Genomic DNA, 22,630 nt, shown 5'->3' with positions numbered 1-22,630 from the left:
TGGTGTAGTTCTCTTCTGGCTTTTTGTTCCTTCTTTATTTTGAATAAAGGAGAATGAAACTGAGCAGGAGCAATGGCTTCTGGCTTCCTGATCTTCCACAGGTTCTGTGCTAGCCCTGACCCTGATATATCTTAGAGCAGCGTCAGGGGCTATGGCTGCCAGAAGTCTGTCCGGGCTTCCAAGGCTTGCCAGAGCTCAGACCACACTCCAACATACCCGCTCCACTGGGGGACATAGGAGCCAACTATGTTGTTCCCTGAACTTTCCCGGGATTCCCTCATCCTGGGGGAACCACTAGATGGCCAGTTACGCTAGCTTTCCCGCTCCTTTGCACCACCAGAATGTGGGAAAGATCTGGCTCACAATTTTTCATTCCGATAGTTTTGATGTCCCCCATCACAAAGTTTAATCTCTTTAGTCTGCTGGAGTTGTTCTTGAAGCTCAGAAATATAGTTAACAGTCAGCAGCTGTTACATGACATTGTTTCCACCTGGGTCTTCCTGGCATCCCTAATGAAAGCCATATTGGCCAAAGGGTTAGGTTGGGTTTGCTTAGGCTAGTGAGTGTGTTCGTTTCTGGAGCTCTCTCGCTTACTGCAGTTTATTTCAAGCTGAAGGGCTGAGATGTTACTCAACTGGCCCATCTACATTTCAGCTGACATTTGGCTGGAATTGAGCTGGAGAAATTGCAGATGGTAAAACTTTCACTTCACTATGAAACCAAGCAAGTTTCCTCAAATGGGTCCTGAGCAGACGCTCAAATGTGTCTGTATCTAATCAGCAAGGGCATTTGAAAAGGCACAGAGTGGGGGAAGTGTCTCCTCATAGCTAGTTAGAACTACATTGTTTCAACAGAGATTTCCTCTGTCAGGGATGATCAGAAACACGTAGGAGAAAAATGAAACTGAGAATAGTTTGTTGTGTTTACACACAGAAGGAAAGAAAGGGGCTGCCATTCTTCGAGCAGGAAACATATGAGGCAGTAGGGCATTATTACTGGGGAAACTAAGGCACAAAACAGTTAAGAGACTTGCCCAAGGTTACAAAGGAATCAGCAGAAGGGCTGGGAACTGAACCTATATTTCCTGAGTCCCAACCCAGGGCCTTGCCCATCCATCCTGTGCTACAGAAGCAGATTTCAAAAAAGCTTAGAAAAGTTTTGAAAAATGGCATGTATTGCATTGTACGTTACACATTCCCTGCCCAAAGAGCTTGCATGTTGTGTGTTTGTGCAGCACCACACGCTGTGGGGTCCTGGGCCAGGACTAGGGCTTACAGGTGCTAAGAGAACACAGATAACAATAACAGCATCCTGCTAGCACAGCTCTTCTAAACCCTTGGTAATTCTAGTCTTGATGCTTTTGTGTTAATGTAACAAGTCACTGAAGCCTCCAAATGTGGCAGTTCCTGTCATGTGCACAGGGCTTGGGGCACATCTCTTGTATGTGCGCAGTTCCTGTGGTAACTGCAACTCTGACCCCTTTCCTGGCTTGCTTGACTCAGATATCAGGCCTCTAGCCTGAGACAGGAACAGGTCTGTCTCTTTCCCTCCAGATTGAGGATTTCGGCTGCAATTTCCTCCGGCTGCTCCCTCTGATCATCTAAGGGCTTGTCTACACTTACATTTTATAGCGCTCTAACTTGCTGGCCCAGAGGTGTGAAAAATCACCCCCGTGAGCTCAGCAAGTCTGAGCACTTTAAAGTGCTAGTGTAGAGAGGCTCCGAGCATTGGGAGCCATGCTGCCAGCGCTCTTAGCTAATCCCCTCATAGAGGTGGATTACCAGGAGCGCTGGGAGAGCTTTCTCCCAGCGCTCACGCACGACCACACTCTCACTTCAAAGTGCTGCCACAGGAGCGTTCTCACGACAGCGCTTTGAAGTTTCCAGTGTAGCCATGCCCTTAGCAAGTCTGAACTTAGTGCAGCACCTACAGTCCTGTTCTCCCGCAGAGACTAGAAGCAGGTACCCAGCAACCACCCAGCCTTCATAAAGCAAAGGACTTATTCAGAACCAACAGCAATACAGAGAAAACATACCTTAAAAACAAACAGCTTATTCACATGGCTTACCAGATGACCCTCATCTTCCACCTGGAGCCCCTGTCAGTTCCTGGTTTGACCCTCCTCTATGTAAGACCAGCCACCTCCTACCACTCTCAGTTCTTTGCTTGCTATGCCCCTTGAATCCACTCAAGTATATGCAATTTCACCCGGAGTGTGGTACAAGGTATGGGGAACTGAGTCACATATTGTTTCATAAAAAATAAATCTGACGTTTCCTAGTTCTACACAGCAGCGGATTAACCCATTGCTTAAAATTAATGTTTTCAAGAAGAACAACCCATTATTTTGTTTGAATGATAAATCAATAAGGATCCTCACCTGTTCTGCCCGATGGCTTTTTGGGCAACTTTGGAGTAGCTGTGATTTAAAAGAAAGGGGAAAAAACTTGGTTACTAGGGTTACTTGGAAACTTGTCAACTATAACTTAGAAATAAACTACAAGATCTTATTCTTCACAGGATCCTTACACCCCATGCGTGATGTGGAAGATTACAGGATGCTTAATCCACGTGCTTTTCAACATTAATTAAATCATTGCATGAACTGAAAACCATTGTATTAGCTCTCTTTTATATTTCATTTGCAGACCTCACTCAGGCTCTGATCCTGCAAAAATTCATGCAGGTGCTTAACTCTAAGCATGTGACTAATCCCACTGAAATCAACTGGACTATGTACAGTTAAGCACCTGTGCAACATCGGGGCTCACGTGCTGCTCACACCAATGATGGCACTGCACACACAGTCAAATTCTACCCTCAATTACCCTAATGCATGCTGCTGTCCACTGTAGCAGAGAGCAGAATTTGATCCCCTGTCAAACTATGTACTTCAAACAGAGACTAGGCAAATCAACTGCTAACAGTAAGCCCACCCTACAAAGCCGGCTCCTGTCCCACAGAGCTAAGCCTGGCTCTCCACTCCAGGAATCATGAGGTTGTGGTGTCACTCAGGTTTGGCCTGGGCATCCCTCTGTCATGGCATGCAGGGAAGGGGGAGAGGGGAGCCAGCCGCCAGGCCATATCTGAGTGAGTGGTGGTGTGACCTGGCATATGGGCTCCCAGCAACACTCACTCAAATTTGGCCTGGCCACCCCTTCACCCTAATGTCAGAAGGGAAGCTGGGCCAAAACTGAATGGTGCTGTGACCCTGTGTGCCAGGTCGCCATGCCCAGAGTGGGGAGCTGGCCAAGCCCTGTTGTGCAGGAGCTGCAGCTGAGTTTATTAAATCATGGACACACCAGTCTTGGACAAAATGAAGAATCATGGTATCTGACACTTTGACCACCTCCCACTCATCGTGATTTTCCTGTCAAAACATTACTTACGTCGCTTGGTGGGAAGGTCGTCCAGTGCATCTGACAAACTGAAATCATCCAAACCATCCCCATATCCTACAGACAAAGAAGTGGTTATTGGCTTTACTCGTTACACCTGACGTATGGGTCATCAAGCAGTACAGAGCCATTTGACATCCGACCCATCTATTTTTCCCCTTCAGAATCTCCTAGGTGCATTTCCAGGGAGAGCTCATGCTTACTCCTGTCATCCCAGAACTTCCACTCCCACCTCTCAACTGGCATCTATGGACTGAGGATGGCAATCCTTTGTTCCTCAAGGGGTTGGCTGCCCTGGTGGTGCCTTGGAGGTTCCCCCACTGGGGAATTATAGGAAGTAACTCCCTGGACAAATAGGCCTGGCTCCTTGCAAAGCTGCTTTTTAAACATGCAGTGCTTTTAGCCACTGAGGGACCCCAAACTTTTGGCAAGCGAGAATCTTCAACCCTCCCCAGAGCCAAATTCCTTTCTCTGCCCAACTTCCCTGTAGGTCAGGGACTCCGGACCCCATGGCATCATCTCCAGCTCTCTGTGGGGGAGAAGGCAGAGCCTGACCCCATGCCCCACTAGGTTTGCCTTTAGTTTGCCAAATGCAGAAACTAGGTGGGTGGCAATTCCTCTCCCATCCTGTTCAGTCATTCACATTCTCACAGCCCATCAGAGGTTATAGATGGGAGAGAATAACTCACCTCTCCCCTTCCTGACTGTAGTTACCTCTGCAATCTCCCAAGCAGCTATTGTGTGCTTTACTTGGGTGCTCCCCATCCTGGAGTTGGTATCATTGCTTTGGCAGTGCTCAACTGCCTCAGTTTCCCTTGTTGCAGCTGGTGACTCTGTCACAACCATGCTCTGCGCTGCCTCAACTTCCTTGGTGTGGGCGGGCAGAGGGCTACGCTCCCTCCCTAGCCTGGGGGACAGGACTCAGGCAGACAGTAAGACTCATCTCTATGGGGAAGTGAGCGGTGGCCTCGTCTCCTCCAGGTACCCGTTTTCATACACTGGGAACCTGAGCTTAACCCTGCTTTCCCTTTGTTATAGGCAGGAGGAAGGTGACTAACCCCCACCACGCCCACCCTTCTCCCTGTCAGCTACTCTGTTTGCACTCTGGCTGATCATTTCATACACATTCGTATGTACATTCCTAGTGAATTGTGTGGGTCAGATTCAGACACTCTGCCATTCCAGGAGAAAGCTGGATGGGTTCTAAAGCCATAACCTAACTTCCAAGAAGTACGTCAAAAGGCGTTTCATTCAGGATCCCAACCAACAGCACTCCTGCCCCATCCTGTGTCTGCACCAAAATCTGGGCTGCAGGCAGTGCAAAGGGCTTCACACCAGGAATGGTCACCCTTTCAGCCCGTGATGTGGTTTTGCTACACAGGGTTTAACCACCATGCTCTCTGTTCCAGAATCTCTCCATCTCATAGGTGTCTCTCCATTAACTCCCACCAAGTTTGCTCCCACTGGGAACCCAATGGATCTGCACCGAGGAGAATAGGACTCTGTGTGACTCCTTCCCTCAAGGGGCTTGTCTGAAACAGGACTATATTAATGTGAACTCTGTACCTTTAGTTCATGCTCGCAAGGTCTATGCAGGGCAGCTATAGCGCAAGACTTTAGTGCATGCTGCAATTCACATTCCCGTAGGCTGCGCTGCAGGGCCATGTAGACAAGCCCTCAGCCACACAGTTATCTGCAAGATTTAGCTACCAGTGGCTTTTCCAGGACTACACTGGGCCTCACTGGGTGCATTGGGCAACCCTGGAGGAGGTGACTCAATGCTTTTCCCCACTCACCTTGGGGTCCTTCTGAGATGGCCTTCCTCCCACTCGAGGATGTCTCCCAGGTGGGGATGGGTCACTGCTTGACCCTGACCCCTTTTCCCTGGTCCCATTCCCTTCCTGTTGGATTTTTTTTTTTAATTAAACCCAGGCCATCTAGTCACAGGATCAGCTAGTTTCTCACCTACACATACTTCCCTAGGATTTTTGTCTATTAACCATGATTTCAGGTCAGGGGAGCAGAGTTTATAGAACTGTTCCTGAAATTGCAAGCCCATTAGCAAGAATTTTTAATGAATCTGTAAACTCAGGAATAGTACCGAATGATTGGAGAATTGCTAATATAGTTCCTATTTTTAAGAAAGGAAAAAAAAGTGATCCAGGTAACTACAGGCCAGTTAGTTTGACATCTGTAGTATGCAAGGTCCTGGAAAAAATTTTGAAGGAGAAATTAGTTAAGGACATTGAAGTCAATGGTAAATGGGACAAGATACAACATGGTTTTAAAAAAGGTAGATCGTGCCAAGCCAACGTAATCTCCTTTTTTTGAAAAAGTAACATCCTTTTTAGATAAAGGAAATGAAGTGGATCTAATTTACCTACATTTCAGTAAGGCATTTGATACCGTGCCACATGGGGAATTATTAGTTAAATTGGAGAAGATGGAGATCAATATGAACATCAAAAGGTGGATAAGGAATTGGTTAAAGGGGAGACTGCAACGGGTCCTACTAAAAGGCGAACTGTCAGGTTGGAGGGAGGTTACCAGTGGAGTTCCTCAGGGATCGGTTTTGGGACCAATCTTATTTAATCTTTTTATTACTGACCTTGGCACAAAAAGTGGGAGTGTGCTAATCAAGTTTGCAGATGATACAAAGCTGGGAGGTATTGCCAATTCGAAGAAGGATCGGGATATTATACAGGAGGATCTGGATTACCTTGTAAACTGGAGTAATAGTAATAGGATGAAATTTAATAGTGAGAAGTGTAAGGTTATGCATTTAGGGATTAATAACAAGAATTTTAGTTATAAGCTGGGGACGCATCAATTAGAAGTAACGGAAGAGGAGAAGGACCTTGGAGTATTGGTTGATCATAGGATGACTATGAGCTGCCAATGTGATATGGCTGTGAAAAAAGCTAATGCGGTTTTGGGATTCATCAGGAGAGGCATTTCCAGTAGGGATAAGGAGGTTTTAGTACCGTTATACAAGGCACTGGTGAGACCTCACCTAGAATACTGTGTGCAGTTCTGGTCTCCCATGTTTAAAAAGGATGAATTCAAACTGGAGCAGGTACAGAGAAGGGCTACTAGGATGATCCGAGGAATGGAAAACTTGTCTTATGAAAGGAGTCTTAAGGAGCTTGGCTTGTTTAGCCTAACTAAAAGAAGGTTGAGGGGAGATATGATTGCTCTCTATAAATATATCAGAGGGATAAATATAGGAGAGGGAGAGGAATTATTTTAAGCTCAGCACCAATGTGGACACAAGAACAAATGGGTATAAACTGGCCACCAGGAAGTTTAGACTTGAAATCAGACGAAGGTGTTTAACCATCAGAGGAGTGAAGTTTTGGAATAACCTTCCAAGGGAAGCAGCGGGGGCAAAAGATCTATCTGGTTTTAAGATTCTACTCGATAAGTTTATGGAGGAGATGGTATGATGGGATAATGGGATTTTGGTAAGTAATTGATCTTTAAATATTCAGGGTAAATAGGCCAAATCCCCTGAGATGGGATATTAGATGGATGGGATCTGAGTTACTATAGAAAATTCTTTCCTGGGTATCTGGCTGGTGAATCTTGCCCATATGCTCAGGGTTTAGCTGATTGCCATATTTGGGGTCGGGAAGGAATTTTCCTCCAGGGCAGATTGGAGAGGCCCTGGAGGTTTTTCGCCTTCCTCTGTAGCATGGGGCATGGTTGACTTGAGGGAGGCTTCTCTGCTCCTTGAAGTCTTTGAACCATGATTTAAGGACTTCAATAGCTCAGACATGGGTGAGGTTTTTCATAGGAGTGGGTGGGTGAGATTCTGTGGCCTGCGCTGTGCAGGAGGTCGGACTAGATGATCAGAATGGTCCCTTCTGACCTTAGTATCTATGAATCTATGTTCCAAACTCATTAACTCATAAGCTTCACCATCTGTGCTAATTCCACAACTAGCTCCCGTTTTCTTATATACACCCTAATTTGAGTTGCAATATCAGCACAGTTCATATCCTTTTTTTTTTTCTGAATTCCCAAAAACTTCCTTCATCACCATGTTCAATTCACACCCAATTTCAAGAGCATTTAAAAATAAATCCATCTAAATAAATCCAATCTAAAATAAGATAAGACGTTGGGGTATGTCTCTACTGCAATAAAAAAACATGGCTGGCCCAGCTCCAGTGCCTCTGGCTTCGATTGTGGGGATGAAAATTGCAGTATAGATGTTTGCGGTCAGGCTGCAGCCCCAGCTCTGGAACCACGCAAGTGGGGTGGGTCTCAAACTGAGGCTCTAGCCCTATCTTGAATGTGTATGCTGCGTTTTTTCAGCCCGGCAGGCTGAGCCCATTGTGCCTGAGTCACCTGACCTGGGCTCTGAGACTCTGTGCCCCAGGGATAAAAATTACAGTTTAGAGATTCCCTCAAAATCTGCCACCGATAGGACCAAGTATGTGGGGTCTGGCTCCACTCACTGGATCAGGGATTTCCAGGCACATTCTTCTCCACTTTTTCCTCTCTGCTGCGGCTTGTCCTTCTCTTCTTGCTCATGCTAGCCCTGTTTCTCCTCATGCTATCATTGCTTCTTGCAGTCTGCAAACTGCTGGACTTCAAAGCCCAGTTTATCTCCCTCCAACTGTAACCTCACCACCTCTACCTGTAAACCAGAAGTTGCCTCTTTTGTCTTGCCATATTCCAACTACAGTGGTGTCTCCATGACTTCCTGGGCCTGCTGGACTCTGTCAGTGATCTGGGTGTCCTTCATAGTCCTGGATCATAACTCCTTTTCTGGTCTTCTAAGGCACAGCTAGTTGACCTGCTCCTGAGAGTTTAGCTGTCTCTCTCTGCATGTCTCAACCAGCTGACCTTTCTTCAGCTGTTCACACCTAACCTTTTCTATTTGTCTCTCCCTATTCCTATCCTAAATAGGCTATGGGACACTCTGTGCTTTTTCCTTCAACAGTACTTGCTATCGGGGCTGTTGGCACTTACTGGAAATTCACCACTGTCCTAGATCCCACTTTTACCACCATATATGTCACAGATCCCAAAGTAACTGTACCACTGATCCCTTCATGGCTTCTTTGCAGATGCCCCATTCAGGTCTCAGGCCTTTAGCCATCACCTTTCTATGGGTAGGAACAGGCATTCCCCTCTTTTCAGACACTGGATTTATGCTGCAATTTCCTCCTGAAGCTGTGCGCACCTAAGCAAGTCCAAATTTAGCTCAGCACCTTCCGTTCCCAGAAGCTATGATACGGCTCACCAGTGAACAGCCAGCCTTCATAGGCAAAGGATTTAGTCAGAGCCAAAAGAATTATAGGTTTTCTCTATCTTGGCAACCATGAACAGCTTACATGTGTGCCCGTCTTACCAGGTGTCCCCATCTTCCACATAGAGCTCCTGGTAGGTTTCAAAGTCCTTCAAACCCTTTCAGGAGTGTCCTCCCTCTTGGTTATTTCATGTTGGTTCTTGTCATGTATGTCTGTCATGTTGGTTCTTGCTTCGGATGAGTGACCCTGCCCTATATCAGACAGACCACTTCATACCACTCTCAATTCTTGGCTTTCAGGGCCTCTTGATCCCAGGCAAAACCAGTATATGCAATTTCCCCCAGGGAGCAGTACTTCCGCACACCTGTTTAACTGTCTACAGATTTGCATTAATTACTCTATAGTAATTTTAGTTTTTGATAATTCATTCATGCTTTAGGTGACTTTCTCACCTTAACTCCACCGATTGTCTTGTTTCAAGAAAGAAATTAATGCCTTCATTCCCGGGATGGGTGGGTGGATGTGCATGTGCCAGTATGAGGTATGGGGAAATGGAGCCACATTCTTTCTTAACAATAAACCAGAAGTTTCACAGTTCTTCACAGTAAGAGAATAACTCATTGCTCACCATAAATGTTTTCAAGAGAAACAACCCATTACTCTGAATGATAAATCAGTAAGGATCCTCACCTGTTCTGCCCGATGGCTTTTTGGGCAACTTTGGAGTAGCTGTGATTTAAAAGAAAGAGGAAAAAACTTACTTACTAGTGTCACCTGGAAATTTGTCAACTATGACTTAGAAATAAACTACAAGGGCTTATTCATCACAGAATGCTTATGCCCCATATGTGACATGGAAGATTACAAGATGCTTAAACTACATGCTTTTCAACATCAATTAAATCATGGTATGACTTGAAAACCATTGTATTCACTCTCTTTTATACTTCATTTGCAGAACTCACACAGGCCTGATCCTGCAAAAATTCATGCAGGTGCTTAACTCTAAGCATGTGAGTAATCCCACTGAAATCAACTGGACTATGTACAGTTAAGCACCTGTGCAAGATTGGGGCCCACGTGCTGCTCACACCAATGATGGCACTGCACACACAGTCAAATTCTGCCCTCAATTACCCTAATGCTGTCCACTGTGACAGAGATCAGAATTTGACTCCCTTCGTTGTCAAACTATGTACTTCAGACAGACTCAGCAAAACAACTGCTAACACAACAGGACTCGTCCAACACATAAAGCAAATAATCATCCTGAGAAGATGAAGGGGCCGTAAGCTTTATTCTCACCTGCTTGGGTCTCTCAAATCAATGACATTAGAAGATCTACAGTGCACCATACCACATCAAGTAACAGATGGTTATGTTTTCAGGAAAGAATTTATCTTGCATTGATTTCTGGTCAATGAAAATATCACAACTCCTGATACTGTCAATTTTGTGGCAAGATGCCAAAGTGTGTGTGTGTGGTGGTGGGAGGTTAATACTGTAAGCCACTGATGATATCTGTTAGTAGTAATGGGTCATGTTACCTTGAGTATGAATAAAATAAGAACAAAAGATGTGGTTACCCTGTTCTGCCTCTGATCTGGCAATTAATTTCTGCCTTTGATCTGGCAATATTTCCAATGGTGTGCCATGATTTAAGCACTCCTTCAGGTGCTTGCTTTCTGCTGCTTGATCTGTTCAAATCCAAGGACACAGTTCAAGATATGTCTTGACTTAATAGCCCTGGGACTTTGGGAGGTTTGCTCCCTTCTACTGCAACCACAGCACTCCAGGTCTCAGCGTTTAGTCTGTAGGCTGGCACAGTGTTCTCCTGCAGCAGGTGTTTAGGGGTCATTGTGTAGGGGTCTGCAGGGATAGAAAATCACACAGGGGAGAGGTCCAGGCTTGCTACATTCAGTCCTCGATCTGTATGTGATAAGACTTTACAGTGATCACTGGTCTAATACCTCATTATCCATCATCTTTCTAGTGGGATGAAGTATTCATTTCTAGCTCTGGCAGATTACAAGGTATCTGATCTGAAAATCGCCCCATTCAGATTATGTGCATTTTTTCTTCCCCATGTGAATTCCAGTACAAGAAAGCAGAAGCTAAAATAAGCCCTGCTAGAGCCTGAAATCTGTGCTTATGCTGTAAAGCAAGGGATTTCAAATCTTTTCATAGCTTGGGTCACATCTTTAATGGGCTGTCACCAGGGCACATCACATCCCATTCACAACCACATGGACCCACCTCCCTTTCAATTCTCAGAGTGTAACACCTGCCCTCCTCTTCTCAGGACTTGTCTACACTTGAAACACTACAGCTGTGCTGCTGGAGTGCTTCAGGGTAGACCCTATCTATGTCAATGGGATGGATTCTCTTGTTGGAGTAGGTAATCCACCCCCGCAAAAGGCAGTAGCTAGGTCAATGGAAGAACTCTTCTGTTGATATAGCGCTGTCTACACAGGGATTTATGACGGCTTACTGTGCTTCTCAGGGGTGTGGATTTTTGACATCCCTGAGAACAAAGTTAACCCAGACCAGGCTCAGTCATAATGACAACTTGAGTGAGTGTTTAGATGGCACAGTGATAAGAAGGGAGATATCTGATGTATTTTCAGATGACTTCAGCGTGACATTGCTACAGGAAGCTAGCAGAAGCAGCACTATGTGAGCAGTTAGCTGTCTCTGAATCACCAATATGTGGTCTGTGGATCAGCATAAGGTAAAAGGACTATAATGTGGGAACCACTGCTTTAAAGCATGTGTGTGTGATGGGAAGCAACACATTAATAGGAATGCCATGATTTTGTAGAAGTCTTGTATCTGACAACTTGCCTTGGCTTGGACTAGTACAGATGTTTTCAGGACTTGGGGATTTTTTTCAAGTGCTCCATCTGGAACACTGATCAGAAAGGGGGAAAAAATTCACCCCTGAATTCTGGATATCTTGATGGGTTTCAAGGAGGCCTCTGGTAAAAGTAGAGCCTTCTTTTCCTCTGTAGGCCAGAGTGTATCTGTGTAGCTCCATTCAGAGGAGCAAACTATTCACATCAGCCGAGGACTTGGTCTACAGTTTCTGCAGACCATGGGACACATTCTTGTATATTCAGGCAGTTCCTACTAAGGTCAGTGGAAGCCACACAAACCCATTCCAGGAGAGAATATGGCTCATCACACTTGTGTTCCGAGGGCTGTACAATAATCTATGCTGGTTAAGGTATTAGATATGGACTTATTTTCTTAACGTGTCCATAACTGCATGGAGAAGAAATGAGAAGTCCTAGTAGCAGACAGGATCAGGAACACAACAGCCTTTCATGCTGTGATTGGTTCCTTGCATTTATTTATCAGGGCAAAGACTATGGTCCAGAGTCTGGTCTGGGTAAATCAGAAGTGCTTCCACTGAATACCATAGAGTTGTACTGGGGCAAAACTGACCAGAATCTGTGTAACTGTCTATTCTGTGTAAAATAATATCTAAGGATTAGCACTGTCAAACACTGTGCTCCTGCAATGTTTGTCACCTAGCCATGAAAGATATTAAGCCATACCTTAACATAAAAATAATAAATGAGGTTTCTTTGCCTTGTCAAGTGCCAGATAAGATCCCTCCTCTTAGAAGTGATCTGCTCTTAATGATGAGATACAGCAAAAATAACTAAAATAGGTAATTTTCCACAGATCCTGTTTAGTAATGGTACTAATGGCTCACTGAATTTTACAAAGGATTTGGAATCCCAAGAAAAACTTAATCTACAGAAGGAAGCTTTGCCTGTTCAGATTTTAAGTGTACAAAAGATCTGTGGCATGAAACTACATCCAGAATATTAGACTGCTAAGCTAGTAAAAGTACTTTGAATGCAGCCCAATTGGAGTGCTCTGTAGACATGGTATAAATAGGGTAAGACCCTGTCATTGGATTGTGCTATCCTGCTATCCCAATGCTGCATAAGCTGGAGTGAAAGTGGTGCTTTTTTTTTGGTGACTAATTTTTTATTGATTTTAATAAAGAAACATACAATGAAAAGTACAAAAAGTAAATGACTTCTGTTTCCTGTAGTACACGCAAGTATTTGGATACCCAACAGAATTAGGCAATTATGCAATTTTACAACTTGTCAAAGACCAAACACCACAAAACCAGACAATATCACACAGATATAACATATTAGGGTGAGGTCATAGTAATAGACTAGGAGAAGTCATGGATGAAGGGAGGGAAAGAGAGATGGGAAGGAAGAAGGAAGGGGAAAGAGGCAAAGGGGTTACATGGAATGGAGGCCTCATGCTTTGAGCCGTCTCAACACTTTTTTTTATCCAAATATATCTAGAAACGGGGTCCAAATTTCTTTGAATTCATATAATTGCTCTATACAGCAATCAGCTAGTCTTTCTTTGGCTGCTAATTAAAATAAATCTGAATACCACTGCTCTATTCTGGGTATGTCTACTCTTCCATTTTTGTAATATCATGCAGTTGATCATCTATTTCAATTAATGAGACCTGGATCCTGTGACAATGTTCTAGAAAAATAGTTTTCATTATATCCAATGAGCACTACCCTCCTCTACAGCAGAGGTCCTCAAACCATGGGGCGCATCCCCCTAGGGGGGCACAGAGGAACATTGGGTGGGGCATGGTGGGCCCAGGTCAGCCCCCACAGGGGGCGGAGACGGAGCACCATCCAGCTCTACTCCAGCCCCGCCTGGCCCCACAGCTCTGCTCCGACCCCTTGCTTCGGCCCCAGCTATGGTTCTGTTCCTGGCCCTGGCCCTAGCCCTGCTCCTGGCCCCAGCTACATCCCTAGCTGCAGCCCCAGCCTCAGACCCCTTACCACTGTCTGCATCTCCCCAGCATGAGCCATGGCCCCATTCCTGGCCCTGGCTGGGCAGGGTGGGGAGGTGGGCACAACCCTGAAAAGTGTGGGGACCACAGCTCTAGAGATTGCCTGGTGGACAATGGTGCAATGAAATGACTCTATTGGCAGGACACTCCTTTACACTATGCATCACGATATGGGACATGCCAATGTGATTGAGCCAGTCATGTCACATTGTTTTATCGCAACTGACTTTGAAGGACGAGGTCATATTTTTATCTGGAATCCTTACAGAGAAAAATAATTTGTGCTTTATGCTGTTCGTTGTGAGATAAGTCTATCTGAATTATCTGGACAGAATTCAGAAGGTTGCACAGAGGCTTAGGAATAATCAGCCAGGTGCAGAGGAGAATGTGAAGTTGAAGGCAGTATGAATATTTCTGAACACCTCTACTCTGTGAACAAGCAGAATCAGGAAAGGAGAACGGCATATCATGTGCGCAAAATGCTTCTTCCAGCCATTCATAAATTCTCTACAACAAATGCAGCCACATAGTGTTCATGGGTGAAAAACAACCAGAATTTGTCCCCAGGCCTATTCTGTGTAAGAGAGTACCTGAGGACTGGCTGTGTCAAACAGCTGGGCTCTGCAATGTCACCTTGCCATGATAAATATTAAACCATTAAGTCATTTATACATTCTTTATTATACATCTGGCCACATACTGTTCAAGGGAAAATCATGGAGCCATGGCTGAAAGGGGGCAGGGTAGCAGCTTCCCACTGCATATGCCAGCTTCAGGAGGGACTGGCCAATCCTCAGGGCAGACCAGGTATACAAAGGAGGAAGAGGGCATCTGCACCTGCTGCACATCTGGGTAATGCAGAACTGGTTGGCTATCCACCCTCCCCAAAACATTTGGCTGTGGCCCCTAACCCGTCTTCTCTCCCAGGTCCCAGGACAGCTGTGTACATTTAACAGGGCTGCAGGAACCCATGTGACACTCATGGAGGGGAGAGGTGAGGGACTGGTCTCTGTAGTGCTTTGGGGATAAATGGGAAGATCTCCTAATCCCTGTTGTTTCAGGAAGGGATTAACTAGGAGCTTGCTTTGTGGTTGCAAATGGGGTATTTAGCCATTGAAATGCTCCTGGAATCAATTGTCAAAGCAAAACAATACAGGCAAGAGGGAGAGTCTTGTGAAAGTCTCCACCATGGGTTTCAGAGTAGCAGCCGTGTTAGTCTGTATTCGCAAAAAGAAAAGGAGTACTTGTGGCACCTTAGAGACTAACAAATTTATTAGAGCATAAGCTTTCGTGAGCTAGTGAGCTGTAGCTCACGAAAGCTTATGCTCTAATAAATTTGTTAGTCTCTAAGGTGCCACAAGTACTCCTTTTCTTTTTTCTCCACCATGGGGTATGTCTACACACCAATTAAAATTCTGCAGCTGGCCCGAGGGGGCTCTGGCTCGTTGGGCTGTCTAATTGCAGTGTAGACATTCAGGCTTGGGCTGCAGCCGGGGCTTGGATATCTACACTGCAATTAAACAGGCCTATAAGCCTGAGTCAGCTAGCCTGGGCCAGCTGCAGGCGTCTAATTGCTGTGTACATGTACCCATGGAGGGCAAGCAGAGAATGGAGAAAGGTAAGAGTCAGAACATCACAATCTCAGAAATAGTGCTCACACCTGTTGGAAGAGAAAATACATTCCAATGCAAATATGGGAAGGAATGAATGAATGACAACACAAGTAATTAGGAACACAAAAGCATGTATTCAATACTAATAGGCTGGCAGAATGCTAAATCAATGTGACTTACTAACCAGCATCACAACACTAAGGAACACTAGGTTAGAAACAAATTTTACAGGAGGAATGTTTATTTTAGCTGTTGACAATTAAGGAAACTGGATCTGACCAGGAAAAGATGACTGGGTCATGTAAGCCCCTCACCTTTTACCTAGGTATAATTCACACAGGTAGTTACACACACAATCGCTATTTGCTTTTTTCTGTAAACTGTACTTACGTGGCTTGGTTGGACTGTCATCAAGTGCATCCGCTAAACTGAAGTCATCAAAATCATCGCCATATCCTAGAGATAAAGAATTGGCATTGGCTTTACTCATTACTCACTGACAATGTAAAACAACTTTCAATACAGCATAGCTGGACTTGTTCCCTTAAATTCCTTTAGTTTTAGAGATTTTTAAATCTGACCCATTACCAACACTGAAGAAGACACATCAGCCTTCTCAGAATTCTGAGACTGTTAAATTGCAGAGCAGTCATCTCTGGATTTACCATTTGTCTGCTCTAATGGATTTGGTATAAATACACATGCTGCACTTAAATGTGTCAAGTGGAGCCTACCAATTCATCTCTCTAGTTGCCACTCATCTGTGGATGTACTCACGATTATATGTTTGCTAAACACCATAAAAATATTGGAATGGCTTAAATAATGTTTGTGCAAAACACACACACACTCTCCACTCCATTCCTAAAGGTACATTCAAATAGTAAAGATTTTTATATTAAAAAATAAAATTTGCTGTTGTGCCTGCTAAACATGCAACTTAATATTCACTCTGTCCAGGCAATATAAATTCTGGACATACCCATATTCAAAGAGTATACCTGACAAACAGAAGGTATATTTATTAAGGATGCCTCACAACATCTTAGCTATCATTTAATATCCCAATGATGCCCCTAAACTATATGCTATTCTAATGTGGTAGGTCCACTAATCCTTCCTTTCTCTGTCTTTTTGCATCACATTAATTACTGTTGACTTAGCCTAGTTCTGAATGCATTTGTCTTGATAAATTCATGCTTTTACATCTCAGAGCATGCTGAGTAATTAATATCCTTTGGGTTTGCTAAGTACTGCAGCACTGCAAGAGAACATTAAAATGGCTTTCCTCTTATTCCTACTGCTAAATGGATTTAGCAGTTGCCACCTGAGCTCCAGCTTACTTCATGAATAAATTTAAAGCTTTACTGACAAGGACAATAACAATGAAAAGGCACTAGTCCATCAGAAAGCAGGTATCAGCATTTCAGTGAAAAACTTTTGCACACAGTGGTCACAAAGTATTATAGCCCATTCAGCTCTGATTTTAGTTATTCACACATCACATCTTGTTTCACTTACCATCTATTTAAATGTAAACTTGGCAAACAAGGGAACGATTTAAATGTAGGGTCTATGGTTTTTAAGTTACTTTGTATTTCTGTATCTTCTAGGGAAGCACTCAAGAGTATTATGCTGCTGCTTGGGCGATTTATTTTTTCTTAGATCGGTCCATAGATGAATTAGAACAGTTTACATCCTCCTTTGTTGTATGAGAATGGAGATGTCTATGGTGGAAAGCAAGCCGTGCGAGACAGGCAGGGTGCAATAAGGTACTAGATACAACATCACAGATGAAGTGGAATCTTATCAACAAATCCTTTTGTTTAGAAAACTGATACCAGGGCCCTCTAGTCTGGGGGAATGGAATACAACCTCAAACTCCAATCCACATCCTTGCCGGAGCCTACAATGCTCCTGCTTGTACCGTGCCTTCCACTGGATACAGCACTTTTCTCCTCTTTCCCCCACCCTCTCAATCCCCAGCAAAAAAAAAACCAAAAAAACCCTGTGCCTCCCATGCCCTTCTACCAGTAAAGTCTCTGCAGTGTGAGACTGGAAATGCTCTCACAATCAAAGTAAATAGTGCTTCAGCAGTAGAAAGCATCCATTGCTGAACACATAAGGGAACTGAGCAGCTGGAGACTGAGGCCCTAATTCATCAAGGTATATAGGCAAACGCCTAACTTCAAGCAGGTGAATATTCCACTGAAGTCAGAGTGTATAAAGTGGTGTATAAAGATGATGCAAACTGAAGACCTTTGAGCATGTGACCTTTAATTCCAGAATGTTAAGGAAGAATAACTAGTCTTCAGAACTGATCTGCCATACTGGGACACAGAATGTGTTACAACTGATAATATTATTATAGGTGGCAGTATTGTAACCACATTGTTCCCAGGACATTAGAGAGAGAGAGAAGATGGGTGAGGTAGTATCTTTTATTGGACCAACTTTTGTTGGTGAGAGAGAGAAGCTTTTGAGCCAAATCGAGCTCTTCCTCAGCTCTGGGAAAGGTACTCACAGGGTATGTCTACACTGCAATTAAAAACCCACAGCTGGCCTGTGCCAGCTGATTCAGGCTCAGGCTAAGGGGCTGTTTTAATTGCAGTGTAGACGCTCGGGTTGGAGCCCGACTCTAGGACGCTGCAAGATGGGAAGGACCCAGAGCTTGACCTATAGCCCAAACTCCTACTGTCTACATCTCTATTAAATGGCCCCTTGTCCTAGGAGCCTGAGTCAGCTGACGCGGGCCAGCCATGGGTTTCTACACTCAAAAGGTAAATCAACCCAGCTACATTGCTCAAAGGCGTGAAAAATCCACACCCCCTGAGCAATGTAGTTAAGACGACCTAACCCCTGGTGTAGACAGTGTTAGGTCAATGGAAGAATTCCTCTCGGGGGAGGTGGATTATCTACGCTGATGGGAGAACCCGTCCCATCAGCGTAGGTAGTGTCTACGCTGAAGTGCTATAGCGACGCAGCTGCAGCAGTGTTTCAAGTGTCGACAAGCACTAACACTGTGATTTTTAGTGTCTTGCAAAGTTATCATCCATGAGCACTTTTCATAAAACTATCACTCCATATTTGACCTCTCAATCCTCATCCTCAAAGGAAACTGCACAACACCTTCAAAGGACGAGCCTGGAAGCTTCAATAAACAACTTTGCTAGACACTAAAAATCATGGTCTTAAAGATACTGGATTTTATGGCATATTACAACAATCTGTAACCCACTAACTCTGCTGCCGCCACGCCACCCGTTTTTGTTCCATGACTGCAGGGGCATTAACGGGCCACTTCACCTTGAATGGTTCCTTAGACTGTGTTTTAACTACTTAAGCTAAACAATCTATTCCACCTTGTGTTTAGCTGTGACTCTGCATACCTTTCCCAGACCTCAGAAAGTTTTGTATAGCTTGAAAGCTTGTCTATTTCACCAACAGAAGTTGGTCCAATAAACGATATTACCTCACCCACCTTATTTTTAGTAGTATTATAATAGCATGGCGTGTGTGTGATCAAGACTCCAATGTGGAAGGTGCTGTACAAACAACACTACCTGCTCCAGAAAGCTTGCGTTGTAGCTTAATGCAGAGAACATCACTGCCTTGACCTTCTATATCTTTGAGTATTGTATGGATTTGCCTTCCCCATATTGTATGTCTCTCTCTAGCCTTCCTTCTGTCTACAGGGGTTCACTTCTTCCCAATGTTGCTACATAATCCTTGATGTCTATGTTTTAAAGGAAACATACAACAAAGAGGAAAGAAAAAGGTCCATAAAAATCTCCAGAGTGACGAGAGACAAAAATGAAATGCTACAAACCTCACCCAATGGGATTGCACCATCTTAGGGCTTATCGACATTGGCACTTTACAGAGCTGCAACTTTCTCACTCAGGGCTGTGAAAAACACGCTCCTGAACGCAAGCAAGTTTCAGAGCTGTGAAATGCCAGTGTAGACAGAGCACCAGTGCTGGGAGCTACGCCCCTTGTGGAGGTGGGTTTTTTTTAGAGCGCTGGGAGAGTGTCAGCACTTTAATGTTGCCAGTGTAAACTAGCCCTTGGATTCTACTTGAATTCCCTTTTAACACAACGGCACTTTGTAGTAGGTGCAAAACTAATTGAAGACTGGAATATGATAGCAATACTAACATTCATATTTGTATTCCAAAAGCCTTTCCCTGCCCCTCCTTTTTTTTTCCTCTCTCTTCCCACTCCTTCCCCCCCCCCATTCTCAGTGATTAAATAAATGTTAAGGGCACTGATTCGCTGTACACCAAGGCTGTGTAATTAACAGGTCCCGGCAGGATCTTTTGCTTTTTACATATGATAATGCAGTTGGTGAAATGTGCCGTCAGAGGCAAATTGCAGCTCCTCTATCAAACTGTTAGAAATATGTGGAAACACAATGTCGTATGTGTCCAGTTACACTTCCTTTTCTTTTAAAGAACATAAAGGGGCCTTACTTCCACACAATATGCTCAGCTACCCCAGGAATGCGAAGAATAGTCAAACTCCTATTGGAAGAAAAACAGCTAAAGCTAAGGAGGCATGATGCACCCTTAGGCGCTGAAAACTAGTTGAGAAATGTGCATATTTCAACTGAGTCTATTTCAAAGCTTTTCCTTTGCAGTGTTGCCAACTCTCATGATTTTGGCATGAGTCTCATGATAATTATTGTTTTCTTTTAAAGCCCCAGCTCCTGGAGTCAAGTGGATATGAGATGATTTCAGTCTTCGTTCTTAAAGAAAAAGTGTCTCACCCTCTTGATTGTGAAGAAAGCTTTAAAATGTGACTCAAGTGCACCCTAAAAGCTCAAAAAGCAGAAGGCAAAAAACACCAAATCTATTAATCTCAAGATTTTAAAGCCAATCAAGATTTTTGGTGAGCCTGACTCATGATTTTTGAACATTTGGGGTTGGCAATACTGACTTTGTCTGTGATTAGGGGAAATTCCCTAGCAGAAAAAGGTGACCAGTCCCCACAAATCTTGTGGCCCTCCTATTCTTGATGCAGTTTAGCTAGTGAATCCTTGGTTAATTATTTTTGATGACCTTTTACAAACACAAATAGGTCGATGGCCAGGATGGCCTACAGTCTCAGCTCAGCCAACAAATTTTGGCTTTTCAAATGTCCAAATTTTAATCTATTCAAGGGCAGTTTAATCTCTGCCTCTTCCTTTATCACTCCTTATTTTACTACAGTATTGTAGCAAAGTGATTGTGATAGACACCGATCCGTATTCCTGGGTGCTGGTAGCACTGGGGACTGTCTCAGGGTGTGTCTACACTGGCAGAGTTACATTGCTACTCAGAGAGTGCTGAAGGGAAACCGCGGTTGTGCGTTCACACTGTCAGCTGCCTGCGCAACAGTGTGTTCACACTTGTGGCACTTGCAGCGGTATTCAGAGCAGCGCACTTCTGGGCAGCTATCCCACAGAGTATCTCTTCCTCTTCTGCCACTAAGAGGAAGGGGGTGGGTGTTGCGGGGCATCCTGGGTCCTGTCCCAATGCCCCGTGATGCTTTGTTATGTATCCCAGCAATCCCTGTGCTTCGGTCTGCATTTGGCACCATCTTTCTACAGTTTGTGTACTGAGCGCTCTGCCTCTTCGGTCTGCAGGAATGGATTCTGCACCATTGACCAATATGCTGCTCGCTCTCGCTAACTTGGCACGTGTGGCAGTGGAGTTATTCCTTAACCTACAAAGGCAAGAGGAGTTTGACGTTGATCTCGCCACGCATACTAGCTATGACACGAGATTGCTTGTGGCATTCACAGAGGTGCTGACCATAGTGGAACACCGCTTTTGGGCTCGGGAAACAAGCACTGAATGGTGGGATCACATCATCCTGCACGTCTGGGATGACAAGCAGTGGCTGCAGAACTTTCAGATGAGGAAAGCCACATTCATGGAACTGTGTGATGAGTTTCCCCCCAGCCCTGCGGCACAAGGACACGAGAATGAGAGCAGCCCTGTCACTGGAGAAGCACGTGGTGATTGCACTGCGGAAGCTGGCTACTCCAGACTGCTACCGCTCAGTCACTAACCAGTTGGGCGTGGGAATGTCTACCATTGGACTTGTGTTGACAGAAGCGTGCAGAGCCATTAATTGCATCCTGCTCTGAAAGACAGAGACTCTGGGCAACCTGCATGGCATTGTTTCCCTAATTGCGGAGAGGCAATAGATGGCACGCATATTCCAATTCTGGCACCAGACAACCTAGCCACCACATATATTAATCGGATGGGATATTTCTCTACAGTTCTCCAGGCACTTGTGGGCGTTTCACGGACATTAATGCAGGCTGCTCCGGAAAGGTGCATGACACATGCATCTTTCGGAACACTGGCCTGTTCAGGAAGCTGAAAGCAGGGACTTTCTTCCCGGACCAGAAGATCACCCTAGGGGACACCGAAATGCCCATTTTGATCCTTGGAGACCCTGCCTACCCCTTAATGCCTTGGCTTATGAAGCCATACATGGGGAGCCTTGACAGCAGCAAGGAGCAGTTCAACAACAGGCTGAGCAAGTGCAGAATAACTGTATGAGTGTGCTTTTGACGTTTTAAAGGCCCACTGCCTATATGGGAGGCTGAACCTGGCCAATGACAATATTCCTATGCTTATAGCAGCGTGCTGTGTGCTCCATATTTGTGAAGGGAAGGGTGAAAGCTTCACTGAAGGCTGGACCGCTGAGGCTCAGTACCTGAAGGCTGAATTTGAACAGCCAGAAACCAGGGCTATTAGAGGGGCGCAGTGTGGGGGCTATAAGGATCAGGGATGTCTTGAGGCAGCAAGTTGAAGCTGAAAGCCACTAATATTTGTTGCTATTCTTGGGAGTGCAGTGCTTGTAATGCTAGGAGATGATTGTGATTGGGTGCAGACTATGCACTGTAAAGGTTTAAGAAAATTGCCTGTTGCTTTGCAGGGCTCTGTTGGCTTTCAGTTAATGGAATAAGATTGCTTTCAAACCAAAACAATTCTTTCATTAAAAAAAAAAAAACCAACAACCGGTGGAGAGCACACACAAAAACTCATCAGAAGTGTGGGGATGGAAAGGTCCTGGGATGGTTAAAGATTTCTGTATGTCCAGGTATCATATGCCACCTTGTTTTTTTGGAATATATAGTGCAGAGGGTATGGTACTTCAGTAGGGCTAAACTGCAGAGGGAGGGGTGTTGAGTGCAGGGAGTCCGCAATGCTGGACTGTGACAGGAGAGGAGTGGAGTGCTGCAGGTAGAGAGTGGAGCCAGGAGGTTGACCAGAGTGGGTTGGCGGTGTCTGGGGGGTGCATGGGAAAGAGTTTTGCAACAGTGGCTGCAGAGGGCAGGCACAGAGGTACTTGGTTTGCAGTGCTAGTAGCGCCTGGAGCATGTCGGCTTGGTGCTCCATAATGTTTAAGAGTCGCTCCAGGGCTTCGTTCTGGCGCGCGGCATTCTCCTTTCGGTTCCTCTTCTCGCTGTCCCGCCACTCCTTCAATTCTTGTTTTTCGGCC

General features: G+C 44.8%; 1 protein-coding gene across 5 annotated transcripts in view; it reads right to left on the bottom strand.

Annotated features, from left to right (window-relative positions):
- Positions 1-22,630, bottom strand: part of CD99L2 (CD99 molecule like 2) — an 87,349-nt gene that overhangs the window by 24,981 nt on the left and 39,738 nt on the right. For all 5 annotated transcript variants that reach the window (XM_038417437.2, XM_043492925.1, XM_043492923.1 and 2 more), the window contains exons 2-5: positions 15,518-15,583; positions 9,350-9,388; positions 3,390-3,455; positions 2,381-2,419 (exon numbers count right to left, since the gene is read on the bottom strand). In XM_038417437.2, coding sequence (XP_038273365.1) covers positions 2,381-2,419; positions 3,390-3,455; positions 9,350-9,388; positions 15,518-15,583 — 210 coding nt within the window. The remainder of the gene's footprint in view (positions 1-2,380; positions 2,420-3,389; positions 3,456-9,349; positions 9,389-15,517; positions 15,584-22,630) is intronic.

The sequence above is a fragment of the Dermochelys coriacea genome, chromosome 9 (assembly GCF_009764565.3).
Source record: "Dermochelys coriacea isolate rDerCor1 chromosome 9, rDerCor1.pri.v4, whole genome shotgun sequence".
NCBI classification, from domain to species: Eukaryota; Metazoa; Chordata; order Testudines; family Dermochelyidae; genus Dermochelys; species Dermochelys coriacea.
The sequence above is the reverse complement of the archived record's forward strand: the minus strand, read 5'-3'. Positions and strand labels throughout refer to the sequence as shown.